At 33.9% G+C, this 17453-nt stretch overlaps 2 protein-coding genes across 2 annotated transcripts; both read right to left on the minus strand.

The window, feature by feature from the left end:
• Window positions 1-1761: 1761 nt before the first annotated feature.
• On the minus strand, window positions 1762-6555 carry LOC133288357 (L-ascorbate peroxidase 3). The gene is made up of 9 exons (XM_061486084.1): window positions 6357-6555; window positions 6059-6183; window positions 5666-5715; window positions 3648-3713; window positions 3514-3562; window positions 3249-3331; window positions 3084-3163; window positions 2852-2954; window positions 1762-2297 (listed from the first exon to the last, which is right to left on the minus strand). Exons 1-9 carry the CDS (start codon window positions 6470-6472, stop codon window positions 2106-2108), a joined length of 864 nt encoding a protein of 287 aa, XP_061342068.1. The 5' UTR covers window positions 6473-6555; the 3' UTR covers window positions 1762-2105.
• Window positions 6556-7722: 1167 nt separating this feature from the next.
• Window positions 7723-14720, minus strand: LOC133288371 (synaptotagmin-2-like). The gene is made up of 12 exons (XM_061486105.1): window positions 14362-14720; window positions 14153-14251; window positions 14001-14051; window positions 13760-13883; window positions 12759-12877; window positions 12559-12660; window positions 11431-11505; window positions 10445-10521; window positions 10098-10344; window positions 9663-10013; window positions 9046-9174; window positions 7723-8220 (listed from the first exon to the last, which is right to left on the minus strand). The coding sequence occupies exons 1-12, from the start codon at window positions 14470-14472 to the stop codon at window positions 8092-8094; spliced, it is 1614 nt and encodes a 537-aa protein (XP_061342089.1). The 5' UTR covers window positions 14473-14720; the 3' UTR covers window positions 7723-8091.
• Between the last annotated feature and the right edge of the window lie 2733 nt (window positions 14721-17453).

The raw sequence follows: 17453 nt of genomic DNA on the forward strand, positions 1-17453 counted from the left end.
TGGCATGATGCACAGTATCACTCCCACCTAACTAACCAAGTTTTTGTACTTTTAAAACCAACTTTTTTAGCGAATTTTATTTGAACATACACACACAACTTCTCTCCTTATATTCATTCATGACAACATCTCATTTTAACCGCATTCACTTTGAAACCTAAATTTCACAAACCACTTGTGTTAGTGTGCAAAAGAAATTTCCTCTTTCCATTTGCTTTTAAAGAGAATGAACAATTCAACTAAGATCATGAGCATATAATTGCATTTCTTTTATGATATTTTATTCGGTGAGGCAACAATACCACCTAACTCTATTGCGTAGGGTACGCAAAAGATGCAATGTGCGTATAATACTAAAGTTACCAATAATAAACGATGGATGAAACGCGTAACTGCACACATCAATAAATTGAGCATGACCCATATGGTCGCTATCAGTTGAGTGTAATTATTACAAAAGATCAGCCTCAAATGACCTTCTTAGCTAACCCTAAAAGAAGGAGCAACCTAAGGGCTTCTCTCCCCAATTAGTCTTGCTCTTGCATCCCAAATTTAGACACCACCCACATGGGAAAATCAAAAAAATTGAAAAGGATTAAAATTTATAAAAAGGACTCAGCTCATGCATAGCAAAAAAGAAACTGTAGCGTGTGATTTGCATTTACATGATTGTTTCTGTATAGTGACAGCCAGCACATCAACACGAGTTTATCATGTGCTTAGGTACTCGTAGGAGGCTGTCCTAAGAGCCCTTACCTACCTCTTCGGCTGTCCTCCACATGTGCGTCTTCCTGAACTTGAACCCTTTCTGCTATGTCTATATTCTATACGGTGGATAAGATTTGAAAGCCATTATTCAAGATTTAAGAATAACTTTGCTCGCAAAATAGAATTTTTATTGTTCTTCTAGTTTTGTAGCATTAATGGCAGACACCAACTGCAGATACAGATCTATCTCAACCTCTTTCTAACGTTATTAAGGTCTTCCTTCTCTTTCCTTTTACCTCTTTTCATTTGTTTCCTATTTAAATAAGACAGATTGTCCCCCAGCCTACTACCGGATTATAATGGATGAGATGAGGTAATAGACTGAGAGGAAGACCAGCTGAATCTTCATAAAAAAAACCATTCAAAGGAAAAGGAATCATCTAGTTTGAATTGGTATTTGCCATAACAAGCATCATCTCTGATGTTTGGCCAGCGATATCTTTCCTCATAAAAAAGTAAAAAAAAAAAACAAAACAAAAAAAGGAAAAAAAATGTTTTAAATAACACATCTTATATACTTTCACTCTCACAAAGAGGTAGGACCCACACCTTTAAAAAAAATTACATTCATTCTCTCTCATGATTTATCTCTTTCTCTCACTTAAAATGACACAACTTTGTATCCTTTAAAATGAAACACACTTTTTCAAAAAAAAAAAAAAAACTAAAATAGCCCTCCAATCCCCGATTGCTCATACTTGTGCTGAACTATAATAGTTAACCGTACCACCTTGTATTATACCTTCGTTATATTCAATACATGCTTGGATGAACTATTGTTAAAAATACTGGTTCTCCTGTTTTGGTTGGATATACAAGCATACATGTGCAACATAAGTGATGCACATTTATTAGTAATCCAGTATTTAAAGTTTCACTGGTAAAACTTGGATAAGAGTCCTCTAGGCTAGTACAGTATGTTCTAACTAAGAGCATGCCACAGAGCTGAGGTAAAGGCATAAAGTGATCATCGAACTTCGGGCACAAAGTAACTAGTCCAGATTATGTTCCCCAGATTTCATAGCTCTGATTTGCTCGAGCATAACATATACACATTATGTTAGTCTCTTTGAGCATGTCTAGCCTCCTTTTCTAATATTTCAGAGTACAAGAACGTGTAACTGGGACTATTGAAGATTGTATTTACATACTAAAAAGTAGATCTCAAATGGAGCATTCAGTTGTATTTTTAGTCTATTCATATACTCATAATGGCAGTGACATTATTCTTATTGGTTACTAAGAAAACAGGAACAGAAACTGCAAAAACGAACCCAATACTGCTCATTATGGGTTTCAACAAACGCAACATCCAAGAGAGATGAACAAATCCACGTCTACTTCCCTCTTTTGCGAACTTCGTACAAGTAACTGAGGATCACCACAGCAGCTGTAACTACAATTCCAACAGCACCTTGTGCCAGTATGGTCCCATCCTTAGGAGAAGTCGCTTTTGAACTTGGCACAAAGCCTAGCTCTGAAAGTTTCTTATGCGATTCAGCATAATCTCGGAAAAATGCATCCTCGTTCTGCCAGAGGGACAGAGTTTAAAAATATCAGACATCAGATACCAGTAAATTCTAATAGGCACGTTGTTTAGTTTACCGCAGACATTAACATCATTAGTCTATAGAGAAGGAAAACAAGACCAAGGTACGGTCAGTTGTTTGGCAGAGTAAGAAGCTTTATTAAAGCCTGACCAACCAATGGAGAAAGAGACGATATGACATATTAAATAAGAAAGTCAATTTGTTGGTTTGGCCACCCAACTAGCATAAGAGGGAAATACCATTTTAACTTATAAAGCGTCAAGATAGCCGCAGATAGCCTAGTAAATTCCAAAGCATAATGCTTATGGGGAAGAAGGGTACTACTAATCAATTGCTACTTATTGCAATCAGCTCAGGCCAAAAGACCGATCTAATGTTTAATGCAACAAGCCTACAAGCTTCATGGCGTTTATAGCAAACAGGTAGACTTTAAATGAATGCTATTGGAAAACATTAATTGACAGGACCCGGCACCAAATTATTTTCAGATAGGGATTATGTAATGGTCATTTGAATTAAACAATCCCCATTACCTTCGCATACAGCTCAACATAACGGCGAAATTCAGGATCATCCAATAAAGCCACGTCTGTTGGAAGTTTAAGCAGCCCGGCGGATTCTTCTTTTAAAAGTTCCCTGATATTAACGATATTTAGCTGTAGATAAAAATCAAGCCCTTTCCATTTTGGGAGGCAAAAATGAAGCTCTACAAACTCCTTGTAGGAAGGTAAAAGTGAGTAGTATTGCACACAACGTAAGTCTTACACAAAGTATGAGTTATCAAACTTCAGAGGATCCTCTGTCCAAGGGCCATCAAAACCAGATCTCTCTGGATGTGCTCTTCCCTTATAACACCACAGATAACAAAATAAGAATATCTAGCCATAACAATATCAAGTAATAAAAAGATATATAAAAAAGGAGAATCACCAGTGTATGTGCACCAGATAGTGCAACAATATCCTTGTCAGACAAGCCCATTCGAAAAAAAATATCACGGAGATGTGGGACACCTACCAACAGCATTGACATATTTTAATGCTTTCATATATAACATTCTTAACCATGTTGATGGTGAATTAGCAAGCTTAAAATTTTAAACACAAAACACAAAACCTGTCACGGCTCTAGTAAGATATTTATCCAGCCCAATTGAAGGGAATAGTTATAACACTGACAAAAATTTGAAACTCACCTTGTTTAGCATCAGGAAGCCGCCCTTCTTTGGTAGATATTTTTGAATCCTACGTGAGATAGAAAATTACATGAACTAGCAAGATTCGGTGACTACATAACAATTATTCTAACTAAAGTTATTTCACAACATACCCTTCTTCCAGGAACAAAGTCAATTGTGGGACCCCCAGTAACCTCAACTGCAACAACACCTGCGAGCTGGAAGCACAAACAGAAAGAAATGATTTCTATTCAGATTCACATAATCTATATGGTCGTTCAATTCACTTACGAATGCATATATTGTTTTAGACAAGGCATGCGTTACACACAGTGGTAATCCTCCCTCCCTTTATGTTACAATAGAATCTGGACTCAATGTGCACTGATTTAATCGGTTTGTATGCGGTATAGAGGAAATGCAGTAAAATGTCTTAATTCTGATAGAAATTAATACAGTAATTTTAAGCGAAATTTTGATTATCAAAAAATAAAATTGCCGACATTTGAAAACTTCTAACATTAGTGTATAAAAAATCTAATGGTGTTCAACCTCAAACACTAGTTAGTAGTTACAAAAGAAGTGGACCTCAGCCGGGTAAATTCTTAAGCTGTTAAAACTTAAAACCACTCCATTAACTAACCCAAGGAGTTTGAGCTTCAACTTTACTCTTGTACATTCTTAACTATCAACCTTCACGTGTACTTCTTCACTTACTCCAAAGTTGATTTAGCTATCCAGAAATCTCTTGAGGGTTTTTTCCCCTCCTTTTGTGCCCAGTGAGAAAGGTTTGTGGGTAGTATGAAACTAGTCATCAGTGTCATTTAAATATTGAGAGACAGGACGTTGCCAAAATTTGTTAAAGGGAATAAGGTGCCGTAGTAATCTTTATCTTTATATAGTACAAATTCATACGCTCCCAAATCACATAAAGCAAATAACCAAACAAATATTTCAGAAACTGAAAGTTTGCAAAGGAATGAAAAAGTTACGTTTTCTAATGGTTCATCACAGATAGTCCCCTTATCCAAATTTAAGGCATAACCCTTGACAACTTTGTCAAAAACCTTAAAGCCTCGTGAGGTATTAGGCCAAGACAAGCAAGGCTGTATCTACCTTAAATAGAACAAGCAATCCTTTTAGTTTTTGGATAGAAAAGGGAATTTCTTAGACACTGGAGATAAACAAGGACAAAAAAGAAGGTAAAATATCATCCTAAAAGAGAGCAGAGAGAAAACGAACAACACAGCCCAGACAAGCTGATTAATTAAGCAAGCTTGTGAATCGCTTTGCAATTGTAGTCTTCAATAATTAAAGGTCGGAGTTGTCAAACATCATGAGAGCATGGGGCTTAAGTGAAACAGGACACTACAACTCTGGTTATGTCAAATCTGTAAATTTAAGATTCATTCATCCACCTAATACTGAAATTCAATCATGATCAAGTAACAAAAAAGGAACAAGAATTGGATGAACGAATTCAACCTAACACTAAGCAAAAACCTAAGCACGGCATCCATATGAGATTTGACAACAATAAACATTGTAGAAAAAGAAGAATTTGAGTCGCAAGTTGTAGAAAATGGAACCCCGAAATAACCATGTGTTATGGGCCTGTATAAGAGGCCCATATTCTAAAAGGCCCAAGAAAGGGCAATGGAAAAAGGAAACTAAAGCAGATAAAGGAAAGTATCAATCAAGGATGCAAATCCTAATGCGATAGCAATGAATCTGGACATGGACTCTCAGAAGAGCCCGCAAAGGTCCAGAAATCCACTACCCACAGCTAAATCCTATAAATAAGAGGTAAATCCTACAGTTATGGACACATTTTCTTTCTTAATGTTATGCTATCACTGTGCACACACAACACCCCTTTGGCAATGCCACTACTCAATACACAGTGATATGCTACCTCAAAGATATCTAATTCATAGATATATGAGAGAGCCCATAGATCCAACATAAAAAAATCAGTATTGGACTAGACATCTTTGTCTTCAGGACAGAACACCATGATATAGAAATTTACATTATCATCATCGCGCACACTCCAGACAAAATTGAAAGTCCATTGACTCCATTCTACAATTTCCATCTAACGAATTCAGTACAAAATTATTAATTCATTATAGATTTTCATAACAACTGAATGAAGACAAATGATCACCTGGTAAAGGTCTGCATACGTAATCTTAGGATGTTTTGCCTTCACTTCCTCTGTGAAATCAGAAAATAAGACAACTCTCAGAAAGACCGACATAGTTCCAGCCAACGATTCTACTTTCGCCAAAAACTTAGTAAAAGATGCAAATAATTCGAAATTCAAATAGATTCTATTCTAACACAAGGCATGACCATGACAGAATATAAGTCAAATTCAGGCCTATATGTCTTCTTGTTAATTAAATACTCAAATAACACAAAGAAAAACATGGAGTAGTACAAATTATACGCACAAAGAAAAGCATGGAGTATTACAAATTATACGCACAAATATACTACCTACCTAACGGTAATTTTAGGGAAAAGATAAAAGTGAATGAATTAAGAAAAAGCTTACCACAGAAATCAATAGCCTTCTTCAAGCCACTATTAGCGCCATGAGAATACTCTTCCTCGTTCCTGATGGAACCATTAGGTCCACCGGTCTTGGTCTTGGCATCGTAAGTTCCCGCATCGTGCCAACTGCATCAGATTAAGCAAATTCAAACACGGAAAAAAAAAATTACACGATCGTAGCGTTGACCGGGTATGAAACGAAAAATTAAGCAAGAGAAGTAGCGAAAAAGTTGAAATCGAGCATCAACAGCAATTGTTTGATTGAAGAAAGAATGAAAAAGAGAGAGAGAAGAACATACGCCAAGCGAACCATGAGAGGAGCGCAGTTTCTGTTGGCGATGAGTGCGCGGAGATCGCGGCGAGCCTTGTCAACCTCCTTGAGGTATTCAGCGTCGACCACCACCGGTAACGCCATTCTCAACAGAATGAATAACGGATTTCGATTGGCGGAAAGGGAAAACCAAACACCACTCCTCTGCACTGCACTGCACTGCAACTGTGAATGGATAATTGGAGGGGTGGGTGGTTGGTGCTCGCTTCTATTTACATGGCTTACCCACTCCTCTCTTGCCACGTGGCATTACCTTATTGGGCCACATGCCTTGTGACAACAACTTATCAAACAATTTTCTATAGGGAAAATATACTCTTATGTTATAGGAGAGTATTTTTATCCCCTACACATACATCGATTTTCCTGTTATTTTTTTATTTTTTTTCTTTTTCTATAAGTGGGTGGGTCCCACACATGATTGTCTGTATAGCATGAGAGAGCTCTCTCCGATTGCATGAGATTAATAAAGCCCTTATCTATAATAGAAAAATAATTTAAATGTATTTTTAGTGCCTAAAAATATATTTATTTTTTAATTCAATTTTTGTATAGATTTTTTTAATTAATCCTGTACGATCATTTTAATACTCATCGACGCGAGTTTTCGTTTAATATTATGAAAATATAAAGATTTAATTAAAAATAATTGTTATGTAAAGAAATTAAAAATATAATACTTTTTACAAATATCACTTATTTTTAATTTAATCCATTCATTTTATTGTGTTATTTAATTCAACTCTGTTATTATAAATTATAATGGCAATAAATGACAATGACCGAATAGAAAGCAGTATATAGAAACTCAATTTAAAATGAATGTCATCTATATAAAATTGCCAAAAATATATTTTAACAAAAATATATTTTTATTTATTTTAACAAAAATAAATAAAAATAATTTCTGTAACTATAGTTTCATACCATATTTAACACTAACTGTTTTCTATAATAGAACTTTCGCACTTAAAATAACTTTCTTTGGAAACTATAAATTCAATAGTTAAATTTTCATCGCCGAAATTTTGATGCTAAGAATTTATTTATCAAAGAAGCCCTTTATTTTGTTATTATACTTTGTAAAAGATATTCTTACTTGTGATACTGTTTTACTTTTTTAGAAAAAAAAAATTTCCAGAATATCACTTTACATTTATATCGATTATATTTGGAAGATTAAATATAAACAGAAAGGAAGAAATGCAAGCTCAAAATAGAAGGGTAGGATGAAGAAATTTTAAAGAAGAAATAAGTATAATCTCTCGAAAAAAACTATAAAGTAACGGGCATGAGATACTACTAAAAATTAAAATGCGAATGTTTCATGGCCACCTGATGATTCACATGACATTATGGTTCAAGCTGCAAATCCAAGCATCGAATAGAAATGACGAGAATTAACTCTAAAAGTGGAACAAAATAGACCGTCCACAACGTCGCTATAGGTCGTCTTGAATCATATCATATAATGTTATATATTAAAACCAATCATAACTATGCTTTTGCTATTTTCAAACCTTTTTATCTCAAGCATGTACATGATTGGCAGATGAAACCAATCTACCTCGAGAAGAATGCAAGAAATGCACTTCTCACTTATCCCTTACATTTTTTGCATTTAAGTGTCAATTTTAAAAGAGAAGAGGGGGGAAGAAAAGGGAATCAGAAGTAGAGATCTATGAATAATTTTATCACTCTGATTATGGAGTTCTCCACTGCAACTCTATCTGGATGCGACCATTCTTGGAGTCTATAAGATTGTACTTCTCATTGATTCTTTTGTTAGAAACAACATCCCCAAGATTGATGTCGATATAACCCAATGATTCCTATTGCCAAAAGGAGAAACTCAATCATTTCAAATGGCATAAAGGAAAAAACAAACCTTTGGGCTTATTTTCAGGGCAAAGCACTTTGTTTTAAAAGAACATATTCATGCAAGTTAGGAATCAAGTTTTAAAAGAAAGTCGACATGTTTGAGCATATAAATTTGTATTTTAGCAATGAAAGGCAAAATCCAAGAAACACTTTTCGGAAACAAAGATGCTCCATAAAGCATACAAAAGCAGAAGGTGTGTGTGTAGTTTGATTGATAACACTTCTCCAATAAACCGCACAGAAAAGCAAAGATCCTCTCCCTAACTCCCGCAAAATCAAAATAATGTTCCTCTGAACTAATGAAGTCAACTTCATACGCATAGAATGTAGAAACATGAATACCATCATCTGTCTTTGGCTAAATTATATAGAACTCCCCTTTAACTTCAAGACGTGTGATTTACTTTTTATGATTTGAATTAAGGCTGTTAGACTTCTAAACACATAAGATTGTACAAATCATACCTATTAAGCTTCCATTAAAATAGATAACTGCAAGCATGTTGTCAGTAAATTGATTTAACTGGAAGCATAAGCGGGTAAGTTGCACATCACATGGCCCATAGCTAAACGTACTTTCTGTATAATTTAGCCTACATTTTTTACATTTGGATTCATTAAATGTCAGTGCAGATTCCATAAGTACTTTTACTCTTTTTAACAATTTGAGGCTTTTCACTTTAGCACATGACATAGACTCTGAATAGGTTTTAGTTTCATATAAATAATAATGCATTACATGATTCAGAACTGTGTAAGTTTTATGAATTATGTACCTTTTGATGGAGCAGGTTTCGTGATGAAATGCTGACAACCTCCACATGTAACTTGTCCTTAGTGGGAGGCTCCTCTGCCATAAAATGGAACTCTTCTTCCCATCTTGGATCTCTGTTCTTTTTAATGCGCTGCAATAGTAACCACAGTACCATAAGCATTCAATACAAAAACCAATTTCCACCTGAATGTAATGTACATGTACCATTCCAATCCATTTTTTTCTATGACATCTGCACCTACATCCCATTCTCTTGTTTTCTATTTTAAGGTATAACCAAAAAGAAATTTGCTTCTTAAGTGAAGACATAAAAAATTCACCAGATCACACCAACCACATCATCATACACCAGTTGTACGAGCAATCCATTAACCTAATAAAACAATACTATACGCTGTGTAGAATGGTTAAACTATAATATGTTTGATTGCAAGATTCCAAAGGATATCATGCTCCATAAAATAGACTTGTTAAGAACTCATTGAGGCATATTAAAACCCCAGCCTATAAAGAAGTTTTTCTCTATCTTCCAGGGGAAAAAGTTACGGAGCCCGCTATTTCATTTAATCCAGAAGAAAAAAAAAAGGTAGAATGCAAGTTTTTCTTGGGATCCTTTACCTTAGTCTTTTTCTCCTCCCCTCTGAAAATGAGACGTGCAGTTGGATTGGTGTGGTACTTTCCTTCAACATCTTGAGCTTCATGGACTATAACTGCAAGCTGACCTCCATTAGCTGGAGTACCTTCAGGAGCTTTTGGTACTGTCTGTGTCTCTTCAAAACCCTTGGCCAAATCCTCCTCCTTGGTGGGTTTATATGTCAATTCTAAAACAATCTGCCCACGTGACTTCTCATTTTGGACATCATTGGTATCCATATTTTTTAGGAGGTCAAGCGTAAAACGTTTAGGCTCCTCAGGGGAAAGTTCTTTTAAAGGTATCACATTCATGCCCATCTTGTCATGTTTCCCAACCTAATCAAAGAAACAAAAACAACATTCAGTCCAGATATCACAAGAAGAAACTAGAAGACAAAACTTTCAGCTCAAGAGGCACACCTGCTCCCAGTCATAAACATTAATCTCTAAAACCTGGGTCTCTGGATCTTTAACAACCAAATTAAATTCTTCATTCCATTCAGGATTTAAGTTCTTGTGCTTCACAGTAGTCTTTTTCGATGGCAACTTATCCTCAGTAAGCTTTAGCTTCACATAAGGGTCAGATGCACCAAGAAGATCTTTCTTCTTTAACTTCATAGCATTCAGAACCTTTACATGTAACACTCCAACAGGCCTCTTAAAGGCTCTAAGATTCCCAATAAAATTCACAAGAAAAAACCGAAAGGAGTTATACACAATATGCCATTATATTATGACAAATATTTTAGAAAAATGAAGAAACATACTTCGTCAGATCCATAATTTGAACTTCTAGGGTTTTGGGCCACAGGTACATGTTTGCTACCTGATCTTTGATAAGCTCCTGTAGACAACACTCTTTAAATTAGTTTAAAAGCCATAAACCCTTCAATACCAATACTAGCTAAGGACAATAACGAAAACATGGATATGTAACAAATGATAATTGTTGGCTTCATTATCAGCCATAAACCACGAATGTACCCCAGACCAAAGAATATGTTATATATGTGCTACATAATATTATCATGATTTTCCCTGTTCACTTTATTCCGTAATAATAAAACTCCATTAAAGAAGGTAGGATAATAGAGAGAATGAGAGGCATTTAATATTAATATAGCCATCAAAATATTTCAATCCAACAGATGAGTCCGATCAAACTAAAGGCATGCTTCTAGCAAATAGGGTAACAACACCACCCAAATGACAACACAGGACCACTTTAATCTTCTAGAAGACCCTACAATTATACCCTCAAAGAACTGTAAAGTAACACCTAACAATCCCACAAACCATTTAATCTCAGAGACTCGGACATCTACATAACATTTCCTATTCCATCATGTTCACATCAATATTATACATGTCAATTCAATTACTAACATGTCAGTCATTATTTCGTTAGCAATCAAATTTCTATCTGTCATGAACATACAGCAACTCCAGCTTGAAGCAAGAAATTGTTTGATGATAATTCTCCCATCCTTCTGCAAGCAAGATGTTTTGTGCATAAAACAGTGCATACACAAATCAACAGTCTGTGCTGAGAGTATCACACGTTTCAAAATAAGATGCATTTTAGCAAACAATGGTTCATTTCTATCACAGGGAAGATTGTCTAATATGCAGGGCAATGACTAGATCATCCACTTAGAGTGGATGAATATGAGCAACTTTAGACCTCAAACATTAAGATAGGAGAAAAGGAGGGGGGAAACAAACAACATATCAAAAAGATACTTTCTTATACCTGAACAACCCTGTAGACGCCAGGAATAGACATAAGATCAGCCCCTATAAGCTTTAGCCCAAAGTCAACATGTGGCTGCAAGATAACATACACCAAAAACAGAGAGAGAGGGAGTTAGAGAATATAAGTACCACACATAAAAGCATAAATAATTACAAGTGGATATCAATCTGGGGCATGCAGTACCAAAGTTTCCTCAAGCATACAGAATAAAATCAAATAACAAATTAATTATGTATAAAGAGGAAGAAAAAGGTTAGAAGTTCAACATCATCAAAGATCATAAAATGGCAATAATAACTCCAGATATTATCATCATAAGCATCAACTAAAGTATGCCTACAACCAAAAATCATTTACACAATGATATACGGAAGAAACCACCCAAAAAAAGAACAATCATAATCATATTTGAAGTTGTTAGATTATTAATAAGGGAGGAAAACAAAAGTTATTTGAACACGATCCCCTTGTTGACAACAACTCAAAGCTTGATAATTGATCATCACTACCGTAATCCATGAGCCTCAAAAGATTTTGGAAGTCCCATTTCAGTTTTAAAATGTTTATACACCAATGACTCTGATGAGTTTTTTTAATCCTAAACATGCTAAGTGCATAGGTGACATGTCACTTAAATTATGTCAAAATAGGGAGTTGTGATTTCCAGATGTAAGTGATCCTTAATACCATTATAATATTCCTAAAAACAATTATTGGTATAGTAAACTACATTCTTAAAACTTTCAAGACATTATGGGACAAAGTAGCAATCCAAATATACATGCAACATAAGAAGACGGAGGTATATCCTGAATTTAAGCATTTCGATAGGAAGACCATGCAGTGAATTATATATAAATAGGTCAGAATGAAAGGCCTATCCCAGCTCCTCCTTCTAAATAAGAATTGAATTTTCCATCATCCAGTTAGTGGTTTCTATCAACATTAATTCCAACGAGAAACTACTCCTTTGGTGTTGGAAAATGCTCTTAAACATTGTTACAATTGACTACACTACAGCCATAAAAATGCTATCAAATACTCTACTCTTTATGTCTTTTATTACATATTCAAGTGGGCAAGCAAAGTGGGTAGGGGGAAGTAATACACCCAACATTCACTAACCTTTTCCATGAGAGAGACGTAGATGTTGGCAAAGCAAGGAAAGCTAGGAACCAAAGGCTTCAAAGTAATACGAGGCGAAAGAAAAACTTGCAAATCCACAATCTGAAAAGATGCCGAACTCTTAGCATGAAGAAAATAAATAAATAAATAAAAATTATCTATCCTCTCTCTACTAATATGCATACACAGAGAAAAATTACCTGAATGGTTGCTTTCAATCCAAATGCCTTAACAGCAAGGGTGACATTAGGATTTCCAGCCCATTTTATAGATGGCTCCATAATTAACTCCTTCTCATCAGTCACATAAACTTTCATTCCTATGAATATGCATTTAGCAAAAAGTATTATGAATATTCATATGACATCATAAGTAAGTCATGGAGACATAAAAAATCACATGTATAAAATACCAAAAAGAAGAAATAACCCTTTTTGAGCAGAGATGAACAGATAAAAGAGTAACCTTTAAGACTTTCACGACTGCCTCACACATAACAAGTAAAATCCAAATGAAGATCTTATGGGGAAATGTATCATACAATACATCAAGTCTTCAAAAAATTCTAAACAGAAACCGTTTTCCAACTTGTCTGTTCAAGTTAAAGGAAAGTACAACCCTTATGGATCTCAGTTTCAAACCTTAATATTTTAAGAGAGGATATTAATTTAAGAACAACAAAACCCATGATATTATAGTTGTATGGTATGGTGGCAAACGAGCCATATCAGAAGATTTTTTATGTAGATGCCATTTGCTCTTTCTCCAAATCATCCAATCTAACTGTAGGTTTGTTTCCCATCCCAAAAGGCACATATTTTCTTTAGTAGCACTTGTTGGATATATTAATAATATAGTCCAATAATATGTCCACATACAAGCACAATATGCGAAAGCATAGTTATTTGGGCCCATTTAGGCTAATAGCTTGCATTATCTCTAGGCTTTTCCTACACTTGAGATAACATTGTTGGGCATTCCAAATCTGATGCCTTTCAAGTATTTCTAAACCCTTTTCTCTCAAACCCATAACCTCCAACAACACTAGCAATATCTGTTTATAAATAATGAATTGTGATATCTATCCCTAACAATAGAAACTCATTTTACAAAACACTGGCAATTTCCTAAGTATCTGTGTACACAACTAAAAGGTTCTTATCCAAGAATGAATCATATCCAGAATTCCAGATATACAAACCTTGAAAAGTTGGCGGCAGGGACCCCAGTGTAAGCGTTACAAACTCAACAGAATCAATTTTATATTTTGGAATCTGCTCAGCAATTATGGGTTTTGCAATCTCCTTCGCAGTCTTACAAATTGCCTAAATAAGGAGGAAAGAAAAAACAAGAGCATATACTCAAACAAACTAACAAACAAGGAGAAGGAAAAAAAGTTAGATGTCAATTGAGAAGGGTTAAAGCATATCAAAATTACATACCTTTTCAAGATAAGGCCACATACATTCTACAAACCTGTTAAGCCAATCAAGCTTCAGAAAAGCACAAACAAATAATAGTTCAGTAGTCAAATCCTAAAGCCAAAAAAAGAAAGAAAAAAAATAAGAAATGTATCAGTTGGGTAGTTGCTTACCCGATCAAAGTCTGGATTTTTTATCCAAAGCGGAATCTCAGGAAGCATTCGTTGCAAAGTCTCTGAGTCTCGCTCGACCAATGGCTTGATTTTCGGATCCTGTTCAAGCAATTAGAGTATCAGTGAACACAGTCAAATTCAAAGTCTCAAACATCAGGGCATAAAACAAGGGATTCAATTTGTTAAGAATCATGCTGCATCCTACATACCTCAATATTGGTTGGTTGAAAGTATATGAAGAGAAAATAGCCAGCAATAAGACCAATGGAAATCCCAACTCCAAATCCCATAAACCCCAATATAGTACTTAAGAAACCCATCTCAAATTCAAGTCTTTGTTCCAACTTCAAACTCGATCTTTCACCTATATCCACTCCCAGATCGAGATTTCTCTCCACTACTACCAAAACTTCAGTTCACCAGTCCTACTACCCTAAAACGGGTAGCGCAAAAGATATCAAATATTTCAATAATATTAACTTAAATAAATAAATAAAAAGAACGAAAAAATCACTCGCACGTTGTTGTCCTTATACTAGAAGTGGGGCAGATGAAACGAAACGGTCGAGGGTCATTGAACAGTGAAGTTGTCTGAAGAAGAAAGCAAAGCATCGATATAATTAATTATCAAAATGAATTTTTAGATTATTAAATTAATAAAAAAAAGTGTACACGTGGCGTGCGTGGGAAGTTGTCGGCATCGGTATAAGCCAGATCAGCTGATGTTGATCTTCACGGACAACACCTCTACGCGGATATATGAAACTTGGCAAGTTTCTATATTTAGATATATATTTTTTAGGAGGTTTGATTTTTTTGACAATTGAATTCTCATATTGTGACTCAACTAGTGGTTGGCTCTATATTTATTAAAAAAAAAAAGTTGTGCACGTAAATTAAAGAATCACAACATGATAATTGAATTTTCATGCAACATGAGAAAATATTTTTTCTTTTTTTATACCTATATTTAGATTTTCAGGTATACTGTAGTAAATATAAAAATTAGATAAAATAATTTTTGAGTTCTCAACAAATACCACATATCACGCAATCCAATATAATCCCTTATAAAAAAAGATGGACTTATCCTCTTAAATTCAAAATAAATCTATCTTAGTTCTTTTAATGGACTAACATGGTCTTCTTTAAATTACAGAAGACTACGATTTTAACTAACTGAATTTATTTTAAATTTGTGAGGAGCATAAGTCGATTTTTTTTTCTAAAAAATTAAAATAGGTCCCATAATTTTTATTGGAGACTCAAAAAGTACTTTACACAACGTAGGCATAAAAAATATGTTATTAATATATTTTAAAGAAAAAAGTATTTCTCTAATCACAGATAAAGTTATCTCTGGTAAGCTCAAAACGAAGTCGTTTTTGGTGATAAGATTAAAAAATTATAAAGATAAAAACTAATATAACCCTGCAATATATTACATTTACAAAAATACCTTAATTTCTGTCTCAAAATAACATCATTTTAGACTCACAAGCCAAAAAAAAATCCAATACCTTGTTTTAATACTGAATTTCAATAATCAATTAACCTACCACCACACTTTGCTTTCAAGTGGGCCAATCTTTAAAATAATTCAACCTCCAATGTGCTGGTGGCAGTTTACAACCGCAATAACAGTAACGTAGCTATTGTAACCACGATTCAGCACTTTGACTTGTTGGCATGTGAGTAGTCTCATAATGAAATTCAAGATTAGATGGGTCAATTATTATTTAACTAAGTATATTTTTATTTTTATTTTTTTGTAATAAACTAAGTATATTTTAACTATCAAAAAGTCTCACTACTAATTAACTTATCACTCATCACATCACTATTGGATCAAAGAGAAAGAATGATAAAAAAAATTTAAAAAGAGAAAAAATATTAATCTAATGATGATTAGATAGGTAGTAAATTCAGAGTGAAAATTTTTGATAATTAAAATATTCCTCCTCTTATTATTTTAACCTTGAAAACATAAGCGGCAGCAAAAGGTCAACCTTGCTTGTTTCGGTAAAATTCTCCCTCCCAACTAGCATGATTGAGTTAACTCCACACTTCAACGGTTACCACAGTGTTGTGGTTGTTTTGAACATGGTATCGTTTAGGTTTTGTGTTTGAAGATGGGATCGAAGTTATTTAAATTTAAAGCATGGTATTTTTTCAAAGTATAAGAGCATAAAGAAATATAAAAATCATTAAAAGGTTTTAATTTACATGTCTAATTGTTTGGATTAAAGAGATCTTTATAAATATCATAATCTTTCGTGATTACAGCATGAATTCGATTTTCACCGTTTTTTTTTTAATAAAATTAAGTCAATATAATATTCATATTCCAAAACCAAAAAAAATTTGTGTGAAGGAATATAATAAAGAAATATAAAGTGAAGTGAAATGGTTGCTTTTCAGTATCCTTTAAATTCTACGTTGATAAAATGATGCTTCATTCAGAATAAGAATATATTCGTGGACATGGTTGCAACCTACAATTGATTTCATATTTTACACAAATGGGGTGTAGAAAAATGTCTAATTGGTTAGTGGTTACGAAGGATAAGCGTGACTTTTGAAAAACCAAAGCACAAAACCTTTATGCGTTCGGTTAGGAGCATCTCAGGTTCCATTATGCCCCTGCTTGAATAAACTTATATTCTCGAAGAATAATCATTATGATTGTGTGAAACAATTATGCTTTGATAAATTTGGACACCTTTATTTATTATATCTCTAATTTTTAGGGAACAAAAAACAATATTATGGTCCATTGATTTATACAAAGCTGTTTGAAGCTTTTGCTCTTAGAGCATCCGAAAGAATAGCGCACGAATCAAACGAACATCAAAATACCTTATACTTTGAGTGATGTAACAAAATCAAAGTATAGGAATATGTAAAAGGAAAAAGATATTATAACAATTTACTACCAATGTTATTATCAACCAATTTCACTATTAGATCGATTATGTTGATCCAACAGATATATTTATTTCCATCTTTGTATGATTATGATTCTTTATATTTAATACTTTATATTTATTTTTATCTTTGTATGGTTATGATTCCCCATTAATGGAGAATCATAACCATATAAAGATGGAAATAAATATAACCGTTGGATCAACATAATCGATTTAACGGTGAAATTGATTGGTACAGTAACATTGGTAGTAACACTAATTAATTGTTACAATATCCTACCCCTATGTAAAATAATATAAAACCTGTTGGATATTTGTTATATGGGGAAGATTATATTTACAAATTTTTTGTTTACAAACTACACTATGGC

Source organism: Gastrolobium bilobum, unplaced genomic scaffold, assembly GCF_033153095.1.
Source record: "Gastrolobium bilobum isolate Gb01-03AN ecotype WA unplaced genomic scaffold, APGP_CSIRO_Gbil_v1 utg1578, whole genome shotgun sequence".
NCBI lineage: Eukaryota > Viridiplantae > Streptophyta > Magnoliopsida > Fabales > Fabaceae > Gastrolobium > Gastrolobium bilobum.